This window comes from Pleurodeles waltl, chromosome 10 (assembly GCF_031143425.1).
Source record: "Pleurodeles waltl isolate 20211129_DDA chromosome 10, aPleWal1.hap1.20221129, whole genome shotgun sequence".
Taxonomy (NCBI): domain Eukaryota; kingdom Metazoa; phylum Chordata; class Amphibia; order Caudata; family Salamandridae; genus Pleurodeles; species Pleurodeles waltl.
Genome location: NC_090449.1, coordinates 134947141 through 134964880, shown reverse-complemented (window position 1 = coordinate 134964880; position 17740 = coordinate 134947141). Strand labels below are relative to the sequence as shown.

At 42.8% G+C, this 17740-nt stretch overlaps 1 protein-coding gene across 2 annotated transcripts in view; it reads left to right on the top strand.

Annotated features, from left to right (window-relative positions):
- RADIL (Rap associating with DIL domain) overlaps positions 1-17740 on the top strand; it is a 427719-nt gene that overhangs the window by 14846 nt on the left and 395133 nt on the right. Inside the window, exon 2 of one of the 2 annotated variants that reach the window (XM_069209976.1) lies at positions 17502-17614. The exons of the other annotated variant lie outside the window; for it this stretch is intronic. Within the exon in view, the coding sequence (XP_069066077.1) occupies positions 17600-17614 (15 nt within the window). The 5' untranslated portion in view covers positions 17502-17599. The remainder of the gene's footprint in view (positions 1-17501; positions 17615-17740) is intronic. 2 annotated transcript variants of the gene reach the window in all.

The window sequence follows — 17740 nt, the reverse complement described above, 5'->3', positions numbered from 1 at the left end:
TTTATGGGGGAGAGAGGTTGGTGAAGCTACGTTAAAAACGCATTACCCTTGCCCATGAAAGTCATTTAGCCAGGAACTTAACCAAAGCCAGGGTAAGAAAATTGTACTGGTGGCCGGGGGTAGACAGACAACTGGAGGAGGTGGTTAGGGCATGCATACTATATGCTAAGAATGATAAGTCCAAGTCAGTCAGAACAACACCTTTATCTCCTGTGGATGTTCCTAAGGAACCACGGTGCAAGCTGGCTCTGGACATTGTGTTCCCATTGCAGGTGTCACAGAGCAAGATTTGTACTGGTGGTGGTGGACTATACTTCCAAGTGAGTCTCAAAGTGTTATGTTAGTTCTAGTGTGACAAAAGCTGTTTTGGAATTCTTAAGGGATGTCTTTGCATGCAAAGGCATTCCCAGGACCATTGTAACGGCCGATGGTGTCCAATTTACTTCACAGGAGATGAAGGAGTTTCTGGAGGTTTTGTCATTCATGTATCATTGCACTGTCCTTTTATCCTGCATGAGAAATTGTGGGTACATCGCAGTACACCTAACAGTGTTACAGGAATTTCTCATTTCCAGACACTTAAGGGTAGGATTGCTGAATCCAAATTAAATTTGGCATGGAAAGTAGTAACATGGGCATTGCAAGTCGTCTTCGTATAAGCTCAGTGAATACCAGGAGAAGTATAAGAGACGTTTTGATGAAAAGCATGGAGAGAGGCAAAACAAATGGGAGATAGGCAGAATGGTTTATGTGTAGAAACTTGTTCGGACCCCAGAGGGAGAAACAAAGTTCATGGGTCCAAAACGAATAATTAAGGTCAAGAAAAATATTGTGGTGCTAAGTGGTGGAGAGGTGTGGAGCAGGTCCAGGTTATCAAAATGCAATCACAACTGTGACATAACCAATGCAATAGGAAGTCATGAACAAAGAGCTGAGGTGGATAGGGGTGTAAGATGTTCTTGAGGTAGCGCAGGCTGATTGCAAGCTGCCTTCACTCAAGAAGCCACCTGCTTATCAAAAGGATTAGCTTTTGAAGCGACACCACTAGACTTAAGAAGCCACCTGTTTATCTTAAACTTAGCCTTTGAAGTTTTAAATCTCTTTCTCCAACATTTATTGTTCTGGTGCATTTTGTATCTGTTACTGAAATGACATATTGGATCTTAAGTTCATTTTAGCTTTTAGCAGTGGTTATATTACAATTTTCACCTGGAACTGTTGTATTCTTAAAGAATGGTTTTAATTGTTTCTCTAAACCCCTAGGAGTTGTTGGAAATGTTTCTTACACATTCTTTCAACCTTGTTTTTCCTCCATCAGTACAGTTTGTTAATTACTGCTTGATTAAGACTGGGTAGGAGATGTGTTCTAATCTGTCTCTGCCTCTTTAATTGTGATCTAACTTGTAGAGTTTTGGGGGCATCATGTGGAGCTGTGGGTGTCCTGGGAAACTACTGGATAAGTTGGATTGTGGCTGATTCAGAGGTGGCTTTGCTACCGCTGGTTGATGTGATTTCAGAGAGCTTATACAATTCACTACATGTTGGACACTTCTCTTAAGAAGTTCACTTTCCTTAGGAAGGTGCCTGGCAACTTTTTTGTGTTTTGTTTTGGCTCATTCACTTTCGCTCAGTTTGTCTAAAGCTGTTGCTTCTTTCTCCTTTATTGTTTTGCTCCCTTCTCATTACCTGGGTTTTCAGGCCTTCTTGCCTGAATTCTGACCTGCTTTCTAGATTACGATTTGGTACTGTTTGCTTTCTGATGGCCTGAACTTCGACTTGCATCTTGGTTTAGGATTTAGTTGTGTCTTCTTATAGGTCGCCTGAACTCAGACTTGCCTCTGGATTACATATTGGTATTGGTTGCTTGTTTGCTCTTACGCTTGTTCCCTGAATTCCAGGTTTGCGCTCGAACCAGGATTCCACTTTTGCTGTTATTGGTTTCCTTTGTTTGTAGCTTAGGTTCCCCTGCAGCATGCCATTACTAAGCAGGTATGCACATTCATCAGTATCTCTCTTTATTATGAGTATCTCAATGCTTATGGAACATAGTAAAGTTTTGTTTGTTTTATTTATCTCCGTATACGTTTGGCATTGACCGTTAACATTTTTATTGTCAATCAATAAGTCTTTTGTAAAGCGCAACACTATCACCCTTTGTGGTATGTGGGCGCTGAGGTTGCTGCATCTGTGTCGAAAAGCCAGGTCTTGAATTGTTTTCAGAAGTCTTCCAGGGAGGTGCTGGTCGTTCCAGGCTTTGTCTGCAATGTCGGAGAATGTGTGGCCCTCGCTGCAGGTGCAATGGATGTGGGGGACATTTGCAAGGGGAGTGAAGTGGAGGTTAGCTGGTGGTTGATGTAGGACAGTTCTTGTTTGTGGAGGGCTTTGTAGGCATGTGTGAGCATCTTGAACTGGCATCTTTTCTGGACAGGAAGACAGTGGAGTTTCCTGAGGTGAGGAGTGATGTGGGTGCCCTTGGGAAGGTCCAGGATGAGTCAGACTGCAGTGTTCTGTATTGTCTGGAGTATTCTGAGGAGCTGGGAGGAGATACTGGTGTATTACACGTTGCCGTAGTCGAGGTGGCTGGTGACGAGGGCTGTGCAACGATCTTTCTGGTGTTTACTGGGATCCATCTGAAGACTATGTGGAAGGTGTGGAAACATTATGCTGAGGTTGCGGGCGTGGTCAGACGGTGTCGGAGTGGGTTGGAGTTCTTACGGCCACCAGCTGTAGTCCCAAGCGGAGGTGTTCTTTCCAAAGATCAGTAACTTGGTTTTGTAGGAGTTCAATTTGAGGCAGCTGTCTCTCATCCAGTCGGTCATGGCATTGCAGAAGTTGGTTTTGGTGTTAGAGTGGCTTTGGTGAGCAAGAGGACGAGCTGAGTGAGGGATTTGATGATGTCCGCGAAGGGGTCATGTCGATGTTGAACACCGTGGGGCTGAGCTATGATCCTTGGGGAAGGCTGCATATGATGTTCTTGGGACCGGTGGTGAAATTAGGCAGTTGTGGAGTCTGTCGATGAGGAAGTGGCGGGCAACGATCTTGAATGCTGCAGACAGGTCAAAGCCACTGTTTCCCTGTGGTCGAGGAGGGTTCCCCTTAAGTACCAGAGAAGTGTGATGAGACTGAGCAATTTCGGCTATCTTTCTCTCTCTCACTCTCACTCCCATTCCTCTTCTCCTCTGGGGTTTAGTTCTGTGGCAGGCGGTTGCTGATGCACTGATGGAGCTATATTCAGGGAAGTGGGGCAGATTGTTTTCAGAATCTGTCCATCAAGGGCTGTGAATCTTGACAAAGCCATAGGCTCCCATTACTATGGCACACTCATACACACCATGCATGTACTACAAAGGCTACACACATCAGCATGCACAACATACCCTCTAAATGTCTACGCTAGGAGATGGAAAGTGCATAGAAGAAGAAACTTACACAAGTAGGCCAGTAGTTCTTTGTTCCAATGGCACAGATAAAAAGGACACTACTATGGATTCACAAAACATGATAGTCTGCCACCACCTCTCTATGTGGTAAATCTATAATAAGGATCAGAGTCCAGTGACACTTTATTGAGGATGTGGTTGCTGCAGCCCTTCAGGTCACAGGACAAGCTTAGGAGCTTCTCTGTCAAGCACAGACTCGACTTCTGTGCACACACTAGATTAGCGCGATGCTAGGCTAAAAATCAGATGGTCATGGTACTAGTAAAATGCAGTTAGGCTCTCAGCGCAGGGAACGTGATTGCACAAATGCAGGGTGTTAGAAATGGGGTCCTCTAACACAGGGAAATTCTCATCACTACAATTGTACATTGGCCTTCGCTGGATTGAGGAGAGAATGCTGTCCCTATCTGAAGCTGAATACATTTGTGTACATCACAGAGTTTGTAGTCAGAGAGGGTTTTGCACACTGGTAGATAAATAGTCCAGGCTTTACAGCATATGGAAGCTGGCACACTGGTGGTGCTACACTTGAATGTTTGGTAACTTTATGTTACCCTCCTTTTCCTGGGATGTGTGGTTAACAAATTCTCGAAATAAAGGATGACAAACAGAAACTCAGTCAAACGTCTTGAGAGCGGTGCCTTAGTCAGCTGATAGTTGCATTGCCAGCCTTGCGACTGTGAGAAATATGCACAGGCATGATCATTTTAGGGTCGAGCGCAAAGCACTCTGTCTTTGGTGTAATCTCTCTGTGGGCTTTTAACCACACCCATTAGTTTGGTTGGTTCATAGGCTTGCCTTTTAAAGTTCTCTTCATTTCATTAGTGAAAGGCATGCATATGTCATGCTTTTTCTTTTTTTTAGCCCTCCTTGAGAGCACTGGTAAACTACTGAAAACATATGAGGCTCCGTGTTTTCCGAATGGCTTCTAAACTACTTTTTCTTTTTATTTCCTATGCAGCGATATCTTGCTGGGCGGCAGTTGAGCGCTTTGCATGACATCAACCCTGTTACATGGATATTTGCACTTTTGCCAGTTACATGGAAAATTGCATTTTTGCTGATACGTTTCACTGCGAGCGAACTTCTGTTTCCTTTTGAGTGAATGCTTTGCGCTCATGGCGGCCTCGGGTCGCTTATGTGAAACTGTTTTACTTTTCATTTACACTTTGTGGCAAGAAAAGTCTGGTTATGTGAAACTATTTTGTTTTCGATTTTCAGTTTATGTGCAAGAAAAGTCTGGTTAGGAGTTAGGAGTTTACAACGCTAATAGCTTTAACTCGAGCAAATGCAAGACCCACTGCATTGCAATTGCTTGTGTAGAACTTGTTGTGAAGAATGAACCAGCTCTGGAACTCAACACAGGGCCCAGTTTTTATTGAGACTCTTACAGTCACTGTGGATAAGAGTACTTACCCTAAGCATTTGTTCCGATCAAACACTGATAATGGAAAAAATGTATTTGGGCCTAGACATGTGCGACTACCAACCGAATCATTTCAGTTCCCTGGGCCCAAAAGTGTAAAATTGTATATAAGTGTATTAGGAAAAATGTGCAATGTGGAAAAAGGAGTACAGTATCTCAGTAGTTTGTTTCCAACTCTCGCCCTATCACATGTTGGTTTCTGCAGTACAGATCGTGGACATTTCTATAGTCTGGCTGCATTGCCGCATCTGAGGTAGTGCAAACCCAGGGTACAAGCCTTGTGCCTCAAGACTGTCGTTGGAGAAAAGGAGACATGCTAGATGCGGATTTCAGAGCACTGAATGCAACATATGCTGGAATCTGCTCCTGCCACCCTTCCTGGCTTTTTGCAGAATGCAGCATTCGCGCGAGGGCAAGATGCGCGTGCACGGGCCGCCTTTGCTATCACGCACGCGTTTTTGCAGATTTGCTAATAAGGGATGACGTCTGATGTGCTTATTTTTAACCTTCCCACATTGTAGGTCACAAATTAAAAACTCTTAATTTAAACGCAAATTTTCGGCGTGCGCAGTCCGCCCCCTATTTGAGCTACCCATTTACGATCGAGCCATTTCAAGATTAGAAACTTGAAAATTGTTACATTACCCCACGATCCTTCACCTCCCCCTTTTGTTCCATACCCCTACCCGCTTTCACTCTCGACCCCTCCCTCCATCCACCTCATACGCTCGAGCCATATGTATGCTGGCGTAGATTTCGCGCTTTACAAGAAACTACTGTGTTTTTCGAAAAATATAGTAACCAAAATATTGAGTGTGTTTGTAAAGCTGCATGCAGCATTGGCAGCCAGTGCACACGAACAAGCCACATCTGTCTAGTTTCATCATTTCCTCCACTGTTTTAATTTTGAATATTTTCCACAGTTCGTTGCCTGCTTCTACCAACCACACCCATTTCGAAAGTTTGAGACTGCTTTCTGTGAGATCATAAAATACGCTTCGGTATTTGTGACTAAAAAAAAAACCACAACGGCCTCTCAAGAGCGGCATCTTTTGTGAATTAAATCTCTAGGGCTTGGTGGAAGCCTAACGTTCAGACGGGTACTTGATTAAAAACAACTATATATATTTGAAAAAAACACTGTCACTGCAGCACACATGCTGGCAGGCATTAATGATGCCATGTTGTTTTTAGCAGTGGCTTGTGGGCCTCCGTCCTCTCTTAAAGTGCTGATGCCAAGCCACTGCTATACTTTTAAACACATGCAGGTAGATGTTCCCCATTCTTAAAGTGCGTGTCAGGCACAGGACATATTTTTGTTGAAGGACAGTTGATTGCCAAATGTCTGATCTTCGGTCCAGAGGCAGATTCAAAGATTTTTCAGCATAAATCAAAATCTAATAGTGTGGAGTTGAAAAAAAGACTTGACATGCATACATATATACTCTTTGACTCTTTAAATGTTTCCTTTCTGCAACTAAATCACCAATTAAGTTATAGATATATTGATTCCATCTGGTAAATGAGAGCTTTGTAATAGTCAAAATGTTATTTTTTAAGGGTGTCTCCTTTCCTTACCTCACTCGGGAACTCTGTGGGGAAATATGTCCCTCATATGCTCAAATTCACAACGTATCAGAAAGCCCTTGATACCACTAACAAAATAAACATGACCATTTCTTGATAAAGTAGCAAAACTATCCAGCATGTTTTCGAGAACACTAAATAATGACACCAAATATAACATTAAGACACCTTGTTTTCCTGGATTTTTCGTTCCTTTTATTTGGAATTAACCATCTTTTAAATTTGGTTCTCCTCAATTTACTGTTTTAGAGTCAAGCGCTTTTAACCACGCTATTTGTTGTTTGTTGTGCTTGTCTTAAATGCTTCATTTTTATTGGTGAATTTTGTGAAATTGTGTGCTGAGTTCCCTCCCCAGGCGTTTTAACTAAGTGAACGTTTCTATTGGCCATCACACTACGTCACGCTTCCTCCTGTTACAGCGTGTGATGGCCCCTCCTCCGGTTTTGGTTTGCTCTTCATCCCAGCCGCTTTCCTTTCTAGACATTTACGCAGGAAGTCAATAACTCTCAGGGCAGAGGTGGCACTTTGAATCGGCTTGCTTATGTGCTTTTACTTTTCATTTTCAATTTATGTGGCAAGAAAAGTCTGGCTATTAGTTTACAACGCTAATAGCTCTAACTCGAGCAAATGCGCAACCCATTGCATTGCAAACCCTTGTTTAATTTGTTCTAGAAATGTGAAAAAGTGGCAAATCTTATTGCTTAATGTAGAGTAACTATTTTTTGCTTAGCAGCATTAGTTTTTAATAGCTCATGCAGTTGTTTTGGGTTTCTTCTAAACTCTTCTATCCTTGGTGGTATTTGTCTATTGTCTAGGGAGAAACACACATTCCAGCTATTTGTTCTCTTTTGCATTTCCTGCTGCTGCACGAAATAGGATTCTCAATTTTTGGTAGGAATGCATTGTCATATACTTTGATGAATCTGGCTTTGCATCACCTGAAACAAAGACTATGCTAAAATAACAAGAAAAAGCCATGTAACAGAATATTTTTAATACAGAGGCAGCCAAAAAAGTAAAGGGGTACGCAGAAATGTTCTCGTAGTCCATTTTTTGAAGAGGTAAGATTGTATTTGTAGTGGGAACCCTGTTATTGAGCAGCTTACTTGTGTCACTTTTGACCTGCAGCTCCACCTCTCATGCACTATGTAACTGCTGTGTATACATAACTCATCGCTCCCCCTGTCCTTTTTTTGTACCAGTGCCAATTTGGACCTGAAATCTGAATTCAAATTCCTAGCCGTTGTCTTGCAGGAAGGCTTTTCTTATGATTCCATCTAACGTCTCAGAAAGCCTTTCTAGCCTTTCTTGTACTGTGACCCTCCATTTCTGCCTTACCTGACTGGTTTGTAAAAATTAGGCTTCCTTCAACCTGAAAACTCAAAGCAATCTTCATCCCTCTGTTGCAGCCACAGCTGCATGTCCATTGACCCAATACGTTTGTGTGACCATCTTGATGTGATGAGGACGTCCTACTTCCAGATGGGCCAGGGTGGCCCACCGGCCAATGGTTGCAAACGGTGAACACAGACATGGTCAATATTTTGTTTGTGACTGTTCCACTGTTCTGCGCATGCCTTTTACCTCACTCCCCCAGCATAATCCATCGCATCTCATTCACAAGCAAACAAAATAGTGAACAAATCCTGCGTTCATGAAAAACAGCCTAAAAATCGTTCTAATTGTTTCTCAGAAACGTAATTTACAAACGCAAATGCAGCCAATTATTTATATTGGACAATACAGATGAGTGGGTCATCATCTGATTTTTTTGCATTTGTCGCCCTAAGTGGGAAGGGTATGTATGCCCAGATGTAGGTCCTATGCTCGCTATTCATGCTAGCCTAGCTGCTGAGACATGATACCCCAAAATCTGTCCAAGGATGATTGTTTCCGGTCCAAGGAGGACCTTGGCTGTTCCCATGGGAAGCAGGGTCAAGACTGATTTGCATATGGCTGAGTCCAAACTGAAATGGCAGGGCGAGCAAAAAAACGATGGATTAGCCCCAAGTCTGTGACCGAGGGTGAATGTTTGGCATTGTTCAGGAATCCGTCCATCATCTGCTCTTTCAGCACCACTAACCATTGATTGATTTTGAAATTACATATGTGTTGCAGTAATAGACAACACTCCAGTGAGTGGTGCGCTGATGCTTAAATCAACTCTGGCCTATAGTTCTGTAAAACTGCTATCGTCTAAATGAAATGAAATAGCATATTATTTTTTCCCCTGTGATGAAATTATTTTCCCCTTCGGGAAAAGAAACTCTTTGCCCTACACCTGTCAGTTTAAAGAAGTTCCCCTGCTCATCCCACCGTCTAAATGGGTTTACTCCTGCCAGTGGCAGGAGGAATCTATAGCTATTCCCTGGGTCGAAAGCGGTCGCACAGGAGTTTGAGAATACCTACAAACTCACAAATGTATGGGATTTCAAAAACTTTCTAAAGCATATGCCTGACAACGCCCCATGAGAGTGATGTACTCACCTACTATATCACTCCATCTTGGGGTAATATTACCCAAGAGAAAAAAAAGGACTTACTATTACCTGAATGACAGGATGCATTTGAGCACCACTACAGGAAAGTCAGTTTATGCAAATCATGCAGATTATGTCCTGATGTTTAAAATTTGGATCACGTTCTGAGAAGCTGTTCTGTCCTCTGTAACGGCATTTATCTTGAATATCTCTAACGTGGGTGGAATATAGTCAAGACTCCTTTTGGTGCACTTGAGACTGCGAGTCCCCTTTCCCAAGGCTAACTGGAGCGATTAGGGTTGTGCACCGCAGCTTTTTGCATCAGTCACACTTATTTCAAACAAAAGTTGCACATGGTTACAAATTGGGGCAGTTTTGAACTTGTAAAGGCGCTTCATAAGGTTTTTGCAATGTATGGAAGACTACACGGATTTGAGTTTTCCGAATGTAATGTTTGGTTTGATATCAGGGAAATCAATAGTAAAAACTGGCCTAGCAGAGCAAAACACAGCCAGAACACTGCACTCCCCACCCCCCTGCACTGGCCTACCAGACCAGTCCATTGGGCACTGCCTGGCTGCCCTATAGGCATGTCCAACCCTGTAAAACAGGATGTGCGTGGCCCTTGATGCGTTTTATTTGCAGGTGATTAGGGAAAAGTGCGACAGAAGACATTCAGTAGATCAAACAAGCGATTTGATGGTTCCAATAAAGCGCTCCTTTGTTTTGTGTACGCTGGAACGCGTTCTTTGTTGACAGCGGGGAATGCATAACATTACAGGCGTGGCCAAAATCCATATTTTTGTACAAAAAAAAAAAAACACAAGGGCAAAGAACTTTGTGACCTTTCAATATTTTTGTGGGGAATAGGCCGAGGATGTGAGATTAGGAAAAAACGCATTGCTGTTTTGCTCACTCCGAGGACTGAATTCAGGTGGTTCTAGTACTTTAAATGGGCATATACTGTCAGTTATTGGTAAATACAGTTCTTAAATTTGAAGTAGGCACCCCGGACAGTGAGTTCCTACTCTTCTATATTTCTGTTTAAAGCACCGTGAGGTGGTTAGATAAAACACACACACATCCTCCCTTCAACCAAAGCTTTCCAAGGTGTAAATTTACACGTAGTGGCTCAAGCCCTCATTCCTATAGGTTTTATTCAGTTTTAAACTTAGTTGTTTTTTTTTTTTACATCACAAGAACCTGTTCTATTGGGACCACAGCATGAAAAAACGAGTTCAAATTATAGTAATTTTTAGCCAGCCAGCCAAAATATCCCAGCGCATTGACACAATTACCGAGTGTGTCTTAATTGAGATTATCATAGTGAATCCTTTGTGGCTCTGTAGAGCTCATACATCATCATTAAATCCTTAAAAAAAAGTGCCTAATGAATTGCTTCTTTGCAGCCTCATTTCCAGATGTCCTCCCCATAGTTGGAAGTTGGCAAGCATCTGCATCAGTGCCAGGGCAACCGCTAAGTATACGCGGCCTCGTCGGACCTATTGTTTTTGTTTATTGCATAGCACAATTATGTCTAACTTGAAGGGGCAAAGACACACAATTCTAGGCCAACAAATGAGCTATTGTCTTTTAATTCATGAAAGCGTTTGGAGAAATTTTAAAGTGGTTCCATGTGTCCTTTCAGGAATCAACTTCCCTGACCACTGCGAGTCAATTACATTTTTAATTTAAATTTTAAGTAGTTAATATAGCATGATCGTGGCTACACAAGTAGAGAGGCACATTAGAGAAAACATTTTTATTGCTGCAGAAGCACCTCACTATCGAGATGCAGCACATTGAAAGATTAAAACCGGATTACAAAAACCAGGTGGGCACATGTTTGGGTCCGTTGTATGGGATTTCGGGAAAAAAGTATCCTTAAAGAAACACGTTCTGTTAAACCTTTCTGTACTAATGGATTCCTTATAATTTTTCCAGATGGATGCTTTCCCAGGATGTGAATCGTTTTCATGATTAGCTTTCCTGCCATTTTTGTTTTCCAGGATCACTTAAATCACTTGTTTTGATTACACAGGGCAAACCTTGAACAACCTTCCCCTTTACTTCCCTGTGTGTTTTTCTTTGTTGTGTTTTGGGCCCACACTCTCCTCGCTTTTCTGCCTGTCCTTTAGCTATGCCTGAATCAGTACCTCCCTTCTCCCTTAACAGTATTGTCCCTGATCTGTAACCCAGCTGTACTCTAGTACCTCTATCCCTCCCATATTCCAGTACCCTTCCCTGCACCCTCTTGTATCTCAGCCACTACCCTACTACCACTATGTAAAACATGGTAACTCTTTGACTTCCTATACAATGTAGTACCCCTGCCTCACTATATTCTAGTACCTCTATCCAACCGATACTCTAGTAGCCTCCCCAATATCTTACTATCACGGTCTCTACTTCAACCTTAGTATCTCTGCCCCTGCATAAAACATGGTAACTCCATCCCTACCTGTACCATTGTACCTCTACCCCACCCATACTCTAGTATTTCTACCCAGCCTATACTCTGGCATCTCAGTGCCACCTATACATTAGTATCACTATATTTTAACACATATCTACCCCACCTATACTCTAGAACTAGAATTGCTACCCAACCTATACCCTAGCACCTCTCTACACCACCTACACTCTATCTCTACCCAACTTATACTCTCACACCTCTACCCAACTTATTCTCTAGTATCGCTACCCACCTTATACTATAGCACCTTTACCCCATACGCTAGTATCACTACCCAACCTATACTCTAGTGCCTCTCTACCCCACTTATACTCTAGTATTGCTACCCAACCTATACTCACGCCTCCTCCCCACTTATACTGTAGTATTGCTACTCAACCTATACTCGCACCTGTACCTGATGTATACTCTAGTATCACTACCCACCCTGTTCTATAGCACCTCTACCCCATACTCATTTTGTTACCCCACCTATACTGTTGCTACCCAACCTACACTCTAGCACATCTCTACCCCACCTATACTCTAGTATTGCTACCAAACCTATACTCTCACACCTCCTCCCCAGTTATACTCTAGTATTGCTACTTAACCTATACTCTCGCACCTGCACCCCACCTATTCTCTAGTATTGCTACCCAACCTATACTCTAGTATCACTACCAACCTATACTCTCGTACCTTTACCCCACCTATAGTATAGCTACCCAACATATACTGAACTGCCTCGGTCTCTACATCAAACCTAGTACCTTTGCCCCAGCATAAACCTTAGTTATCTACATCTTCCTATTACTATACCATCAGCACTCTAGTACCCTTCTCTATACCCTACTACCTCTGTCTCCACTCTAATATCCCCGCCTCTACGTAGAATATGTTAACTCCACCCCTAACTATAACATTGTATCTCTACCCCACCTGTACTTTAGTATCTCTACCCAACCTATACCCTAGCACCCTTTCCTTTATCCTTTTATCGCTGTCTCTACCCTTGAACGTCTACCCCTACAAAAACAAGGTAAATCTGTCCTGCCTTCATTAAGGTACTTCTACCCATCCTGTACTCTCGTTCTTCAAACCCACCTATAAGCTAGTACCCTTTTGAAAACGTTAATATCTTATTCCTACGTATACACTAATACCTGTAGACTAATGGAAAAGAGGGAATGTTCTACCCATGCCTATACCGTAGTACCTCTGCTCCTGCCTGCAGACTATTGCCTATGACCTAGTACCTCTTTGCCTAGCATTGACGGCAGTACCTCTACTCCAGTCTATCCCCTTGTACTTCTACTATTCCCTATGTCCTAGAACTTGCCTTCCTTCCTGTACAGTAATATCTATTCCTACCTGGTTTCTGCTGCCACTTTTCTACCTCCTCATTACCCTGTGTTTTTTTCTTGCTCCCCATTACCCCCTCCACCCCCATCCCATTTACCTCTTTTGGAAATTAACTAAAATTTTGTTTCACCCACCTAGGGTCATCAGACCTGTATTATTTCCTACATCACAGATTTGTACATATTGTATAATGATACACATTACACATATTTTCAACTGTACATATTGAATGCATTTGGTGTATGCTCTCACTATGTAGATGTCCTTTAAAGAGTTTTACAAACATAAATTGTCAAGAATAAAAACAAATCTTACTCAACCAAGTTGAATGTACTTTTGTATCCACAATTGGTACTTTTTGGAACAATTTGCTGCTTTTAAATTCCAAACAAATAAGATGGAGTGGTTCATTTATGCTCGCTTCTGTGCAGTTACAAACTTGGCAGATTTAAAGTAGGAAAACAAAAATTAACAATAGTTCCCGAATGGGCCACACAGGGCAACAATAAAAAAGCAAGAAAGGAAGATGAGTAGAAAAAAAGAATTGAAAAAATGGAAGGAAAACAAAAAGAACAATGAGAGATATAGAATGCATATTGAAAATGTAGGCGTTTGACTTTTGTGCAGTGCATATACAACGACCCACACATTGACGGGGAAAACAGACAATGTATCGTGCCACTGATACCAGCTTTTGTCTGCACAGGTGTACAGAGCTCCTTCAAGCCAAATGATGTACTCTTAATAAGTCAAGGGGTCTCCCCGTATTCTGAAGCAGTGGCTGTTGGTTCCAGGAATATGAGCATTTGGAGTTGTCTACAAATTTGTGGAGGAAACAACACATTCAGAAATCTATCTTTCTGTGTGTGTTGTACATTACATGGTGAGCCGTCACTGTAGCTTCTTGAGAACAGCAGGCAGACCATAATGCTGGCTTTATTTTGTAGATTGGAGTGTGATTAGCTACTGGCCAAACGGTGCTGTTGCTGGCCTCTGGTTTTTCCAATTGCTCGAGACATAGGAGGTGGAGAATAGACAGACAGCCTTTCTGTTTGGTGTTGGCATGTAGCTTGGCCGATGCTTGTGGCCACAGTTCTTTGGACAGATGTTGAACCTGCTAGGGCCCAGACAGGTCTGAATAAGGCTTGTTTGGTCCACACGTACTTTGCTTTCCATGGGTCTCTGCAGGTAGGGATGGAAATTAAAGTATCTTGGGGGAAGAGGCAGGGAATGGGAGTCAGCAATTCTGACATCCACTAAACCTTTTAGAACACCCAACAACCTTGGAGCTTCATACTTTGAGAGGGAACCCCAAGCTAGTTGTATCTGACTCCTCGTGTACACAAGGTCTACTGACACACACCCCTTATACTCACAGGTAACCAATGTTTCCCATCCATTAAATCAGTGTTGCCCATTCATGAAATCAATAATCCCCATTCATGACAAATCATATGGATTTACACAGGGGTGCATGAAGGGAGTCTCCTGGCTGGAGAGCATTAAAAAAGAACAGCACCACTTGACTACCGATGTGCTGCCTTCAACTGTTTGTTGTGTCATGGTCTGTCATGGAAACAGTAGTCACCAAATAAAAAAAATAGCATCTCTTTCGATGTAGTCTATCTCCCAGCAGTCGTGAGCAACATCCAGAACATTTAGTAAGCAGCTATTAGGGAACCCATAACACAAGTCTTTTGCACACTTGAGGTCAGTCAGAATGAGAAAATGATGTGCTGGAGAGTTCATTGCTACTGCATTGAATACTTTTTAGCTCACACTAATTAAGTAGAGGCTCCTTTTTAGGGTTTGCCTGTGCATGCTTGTGCACTCTGATTGTGGAATCTTTTATGGATAAAAAACATCTTAAAATGCGCTTAGAACCCGCCCGTTACTTACCTGATCTTACCATTGGCTTAGTCAAACATTGCTCTTATTAACATGCTTCTGATTGCTTTGCATGCCATCTACTTTGTGTACTTTCACTTCCTGCTCTCTCCTTTGCTGTGCCTACCGTAGGACCAAGTACTCCTTCCGGTCACTGTTTACTGGCTTTTGCCCATTGTCCTTCCACTGACCACAAGCTTTGCAAGGTACTTTTCTACTTTTATAAATGCATTCTGTAGAAATGGACATGTCTGCAGTCCACCTGCTCTCGTATTACTTTCCTTAATTGCCCCTCCCGCTGCACACCACCCCCCACATCCGCTCTACCTCTTCCGTCTGGCAAACTTGTATTACAGTGTTGTGTAACACGAATTGGACCCGACTGTATCGGAGCGCTTTACATGAACACCAGTTACATTACAGATGGGCACATTCATTTGCATTGTCATTTAACCAGACTCCCAGGATGTTGAGCCACCGCCGAGACTTGAACCGGTCTCCAACTTCAAAGTTGGCCACTCAAGCCATTATGCCACATCCTTTCCCCTGTGTGTTCCATCGTGTTGGACTTCCATTAATGAGGCCCCTTAATTCCTCTTGGTTCTCTAGCGCCATGAATCACACAAATGGCAAGAGCGGTATGCTAATATGTGTTTGCTGTCATTCACAGTACAGCACAGAGGTGCAAATCCTATAACATTGACAAACGTATGTAAAACATAGTCACATTTTTAACTTAGATTGAAACGCATTATGATGTTGAAATAGTTGTCTATTGTGAACTTTAAGATTTAGCTAGCGTTTTGCATTTTATTCAATTACAATTAATGCAACCCCTCCCTCCCCCTTTGGCTCTTCTGTCTGCAAACTAGTTTTGCAGTTTCATATAGTGCGAACTGGACCCCACTGTATCTGAGTGCTTTACATGAACACCAATTACTTTACAGATGGATACATTCATTTACTTCATTTAACCATAATCTCAGGATGTTGAGCCTCCACAGATACTTGAACTGCTTTCCAGCTTCAAAGTAGACCACTTTCGCCATTACGCTTCATACTTTCCCCCGTGTGTTCCACTGTCTTGCAGGCTCGACCTAAAAAATGCTATGGTGTAGTTCAAGCCGGCCACGTCAAAATCTTTTTTTTTTTTTTTTGTTAACACTTTAAGCCAGGTTGCACACAGGGCAACTGCTGTCCACCATGTAAAAAAAAATTGACAAAGACAATAGATTTTGCAAAGGTGAAATCTATTGGCTTTGTCAATGCTTGTTTAGAGAGTCACCGATTAAAGCTTGAGACTGTGCGGAGGGGGATTCATCCACAGATTGAAAAAAGAGATGCATTAAATCAGGTGTGGACATGTTAAATGGGAGTGGTAAACTACAGGGGAAGGGAGTGACTCTTCGGGTAATTTACGCCCTTATGAAACACTTCCTTCACCCACAGAACAAGGTAGGGTTAATGTTGGGCTAGCCACCTCATTTGTATAGGACACATCCCCAGTAAAAAAACACGAAACCCCTCATTAAGAGTGCCTGTTAAATTCCAGTATGTGTGGCAAATGGAGAACTACACACAGCGGAATTTCGAGTTTTGCAGGTAACACCTAACCCCTGCAGTTTTCCCCAGGTACATTTTGGCAGGTCAAACCTGCCAAACCCTACAGAGGGAACAGTACCAGATAACCATTGGAACACGCAGGGTTTGTATTCACAGAAATGTAATTACATATTCACGTGTTTGCTGTGATAGGTTCCTGTTGGTTAGATCTGCTGAAATCTATCAGGGTGAAAAGCCCAGAAAAAAGGCAAAACAGGCAGAATTTCGTGTGTTAAAAACGAATTCCCCACATTCTGCCTCACTTCTTGAAAACGTGGAATAGAAAGTATTCCCCGTGGGGTAAATACCTCACCGTGATGTAATGAAGCACTGTGCGGCCTTTCTTATCCAACACTACTAACACTCACCCACAACTTATGGTTGAAGTTGACAGGACCAGCAGTCATAGGACTCCAGGCTCGAGCCTTTGTCGGTCCCCCTTCCCAGTGGACACTTATTCCATTAGTCCGACAACGACAGATCCCAAACGTGAGCGCTTTGAGTCACTACAGGCTGGTGGCAACCCTAAAAGGATAGTTGTTTGGATTCGAAAATACTGCGCTGAACTGTTGTTCTAGAAGTACGAAGTGAGTTTCGAAAACACATGCAAACTATGAAAACAGAAAAAATAGAACCAAAAGTTTTCTTCCAAAACCTTTTGTTGGCATCAAAGGTGCTGTGGTTCAGTGAGTGACTCCTAAAAAGGAAAAGCACCAAGGCAATGGAAAATAAAAGGCTGCCAGGTGTGCCCACAGAGCATAGACATACATAACAGAGGAAAGGGCGCGGGGGATTCGAGGGTGCAGGGGTTTGGGGACGACCTCTCCACTAAAAAATAATAACAATCAACTAAAACAAAAATAATTTATCTAGAAAAAAACTGTTGAATTTGAACCTCGGTGTTTTTACCTAAAATATAGAAAAAAATAGGTTCTTACCTAGAAAAATAATTCTGAATTGGTGAACGTCGATATTTATTACGCCAGTATTTTGCAAATGCAGTGTTATTATCAAATTCAAAATTATTAAGAGAGTATTTTCCAGAAAGTTCCGCCACGAGGCCTAGCGTGGCTTGTGGGCACCTGAGCCTTTTATCAGCAGCTGCTCCACTGCGCTCTGGTAATTGTGGAGAGACAGAGAGCTAGCGGGGGTCCAGATACACGCGCAGACGCAGATTAATGCACGTGCTGCAGAACCCGCCACAATCCGAGCCCTAACGCTGCCTTGCTCTCTCTCCTCTCTCTCTCCTGCTCGCGCAGCGGAACCTTCTGTCTCTCCTGACAATGAGGGGCTCAGAGGAAGACACCGGGGTCAGATGGCGGATGCGAGGTGACTGGGGAACGCAGGGACACTGCCAATGAAGGATGTCAAGGTAAGACGAATTAAAACCCATTCAAGCAGGGCTATAATTAGACTGCAAGAACCGCTGGGGCGTCTGTGCTGCGGATACAGCAAAGCAATGAAATAAACCACACACGGGCCTGGCTTCGGGGCCCGT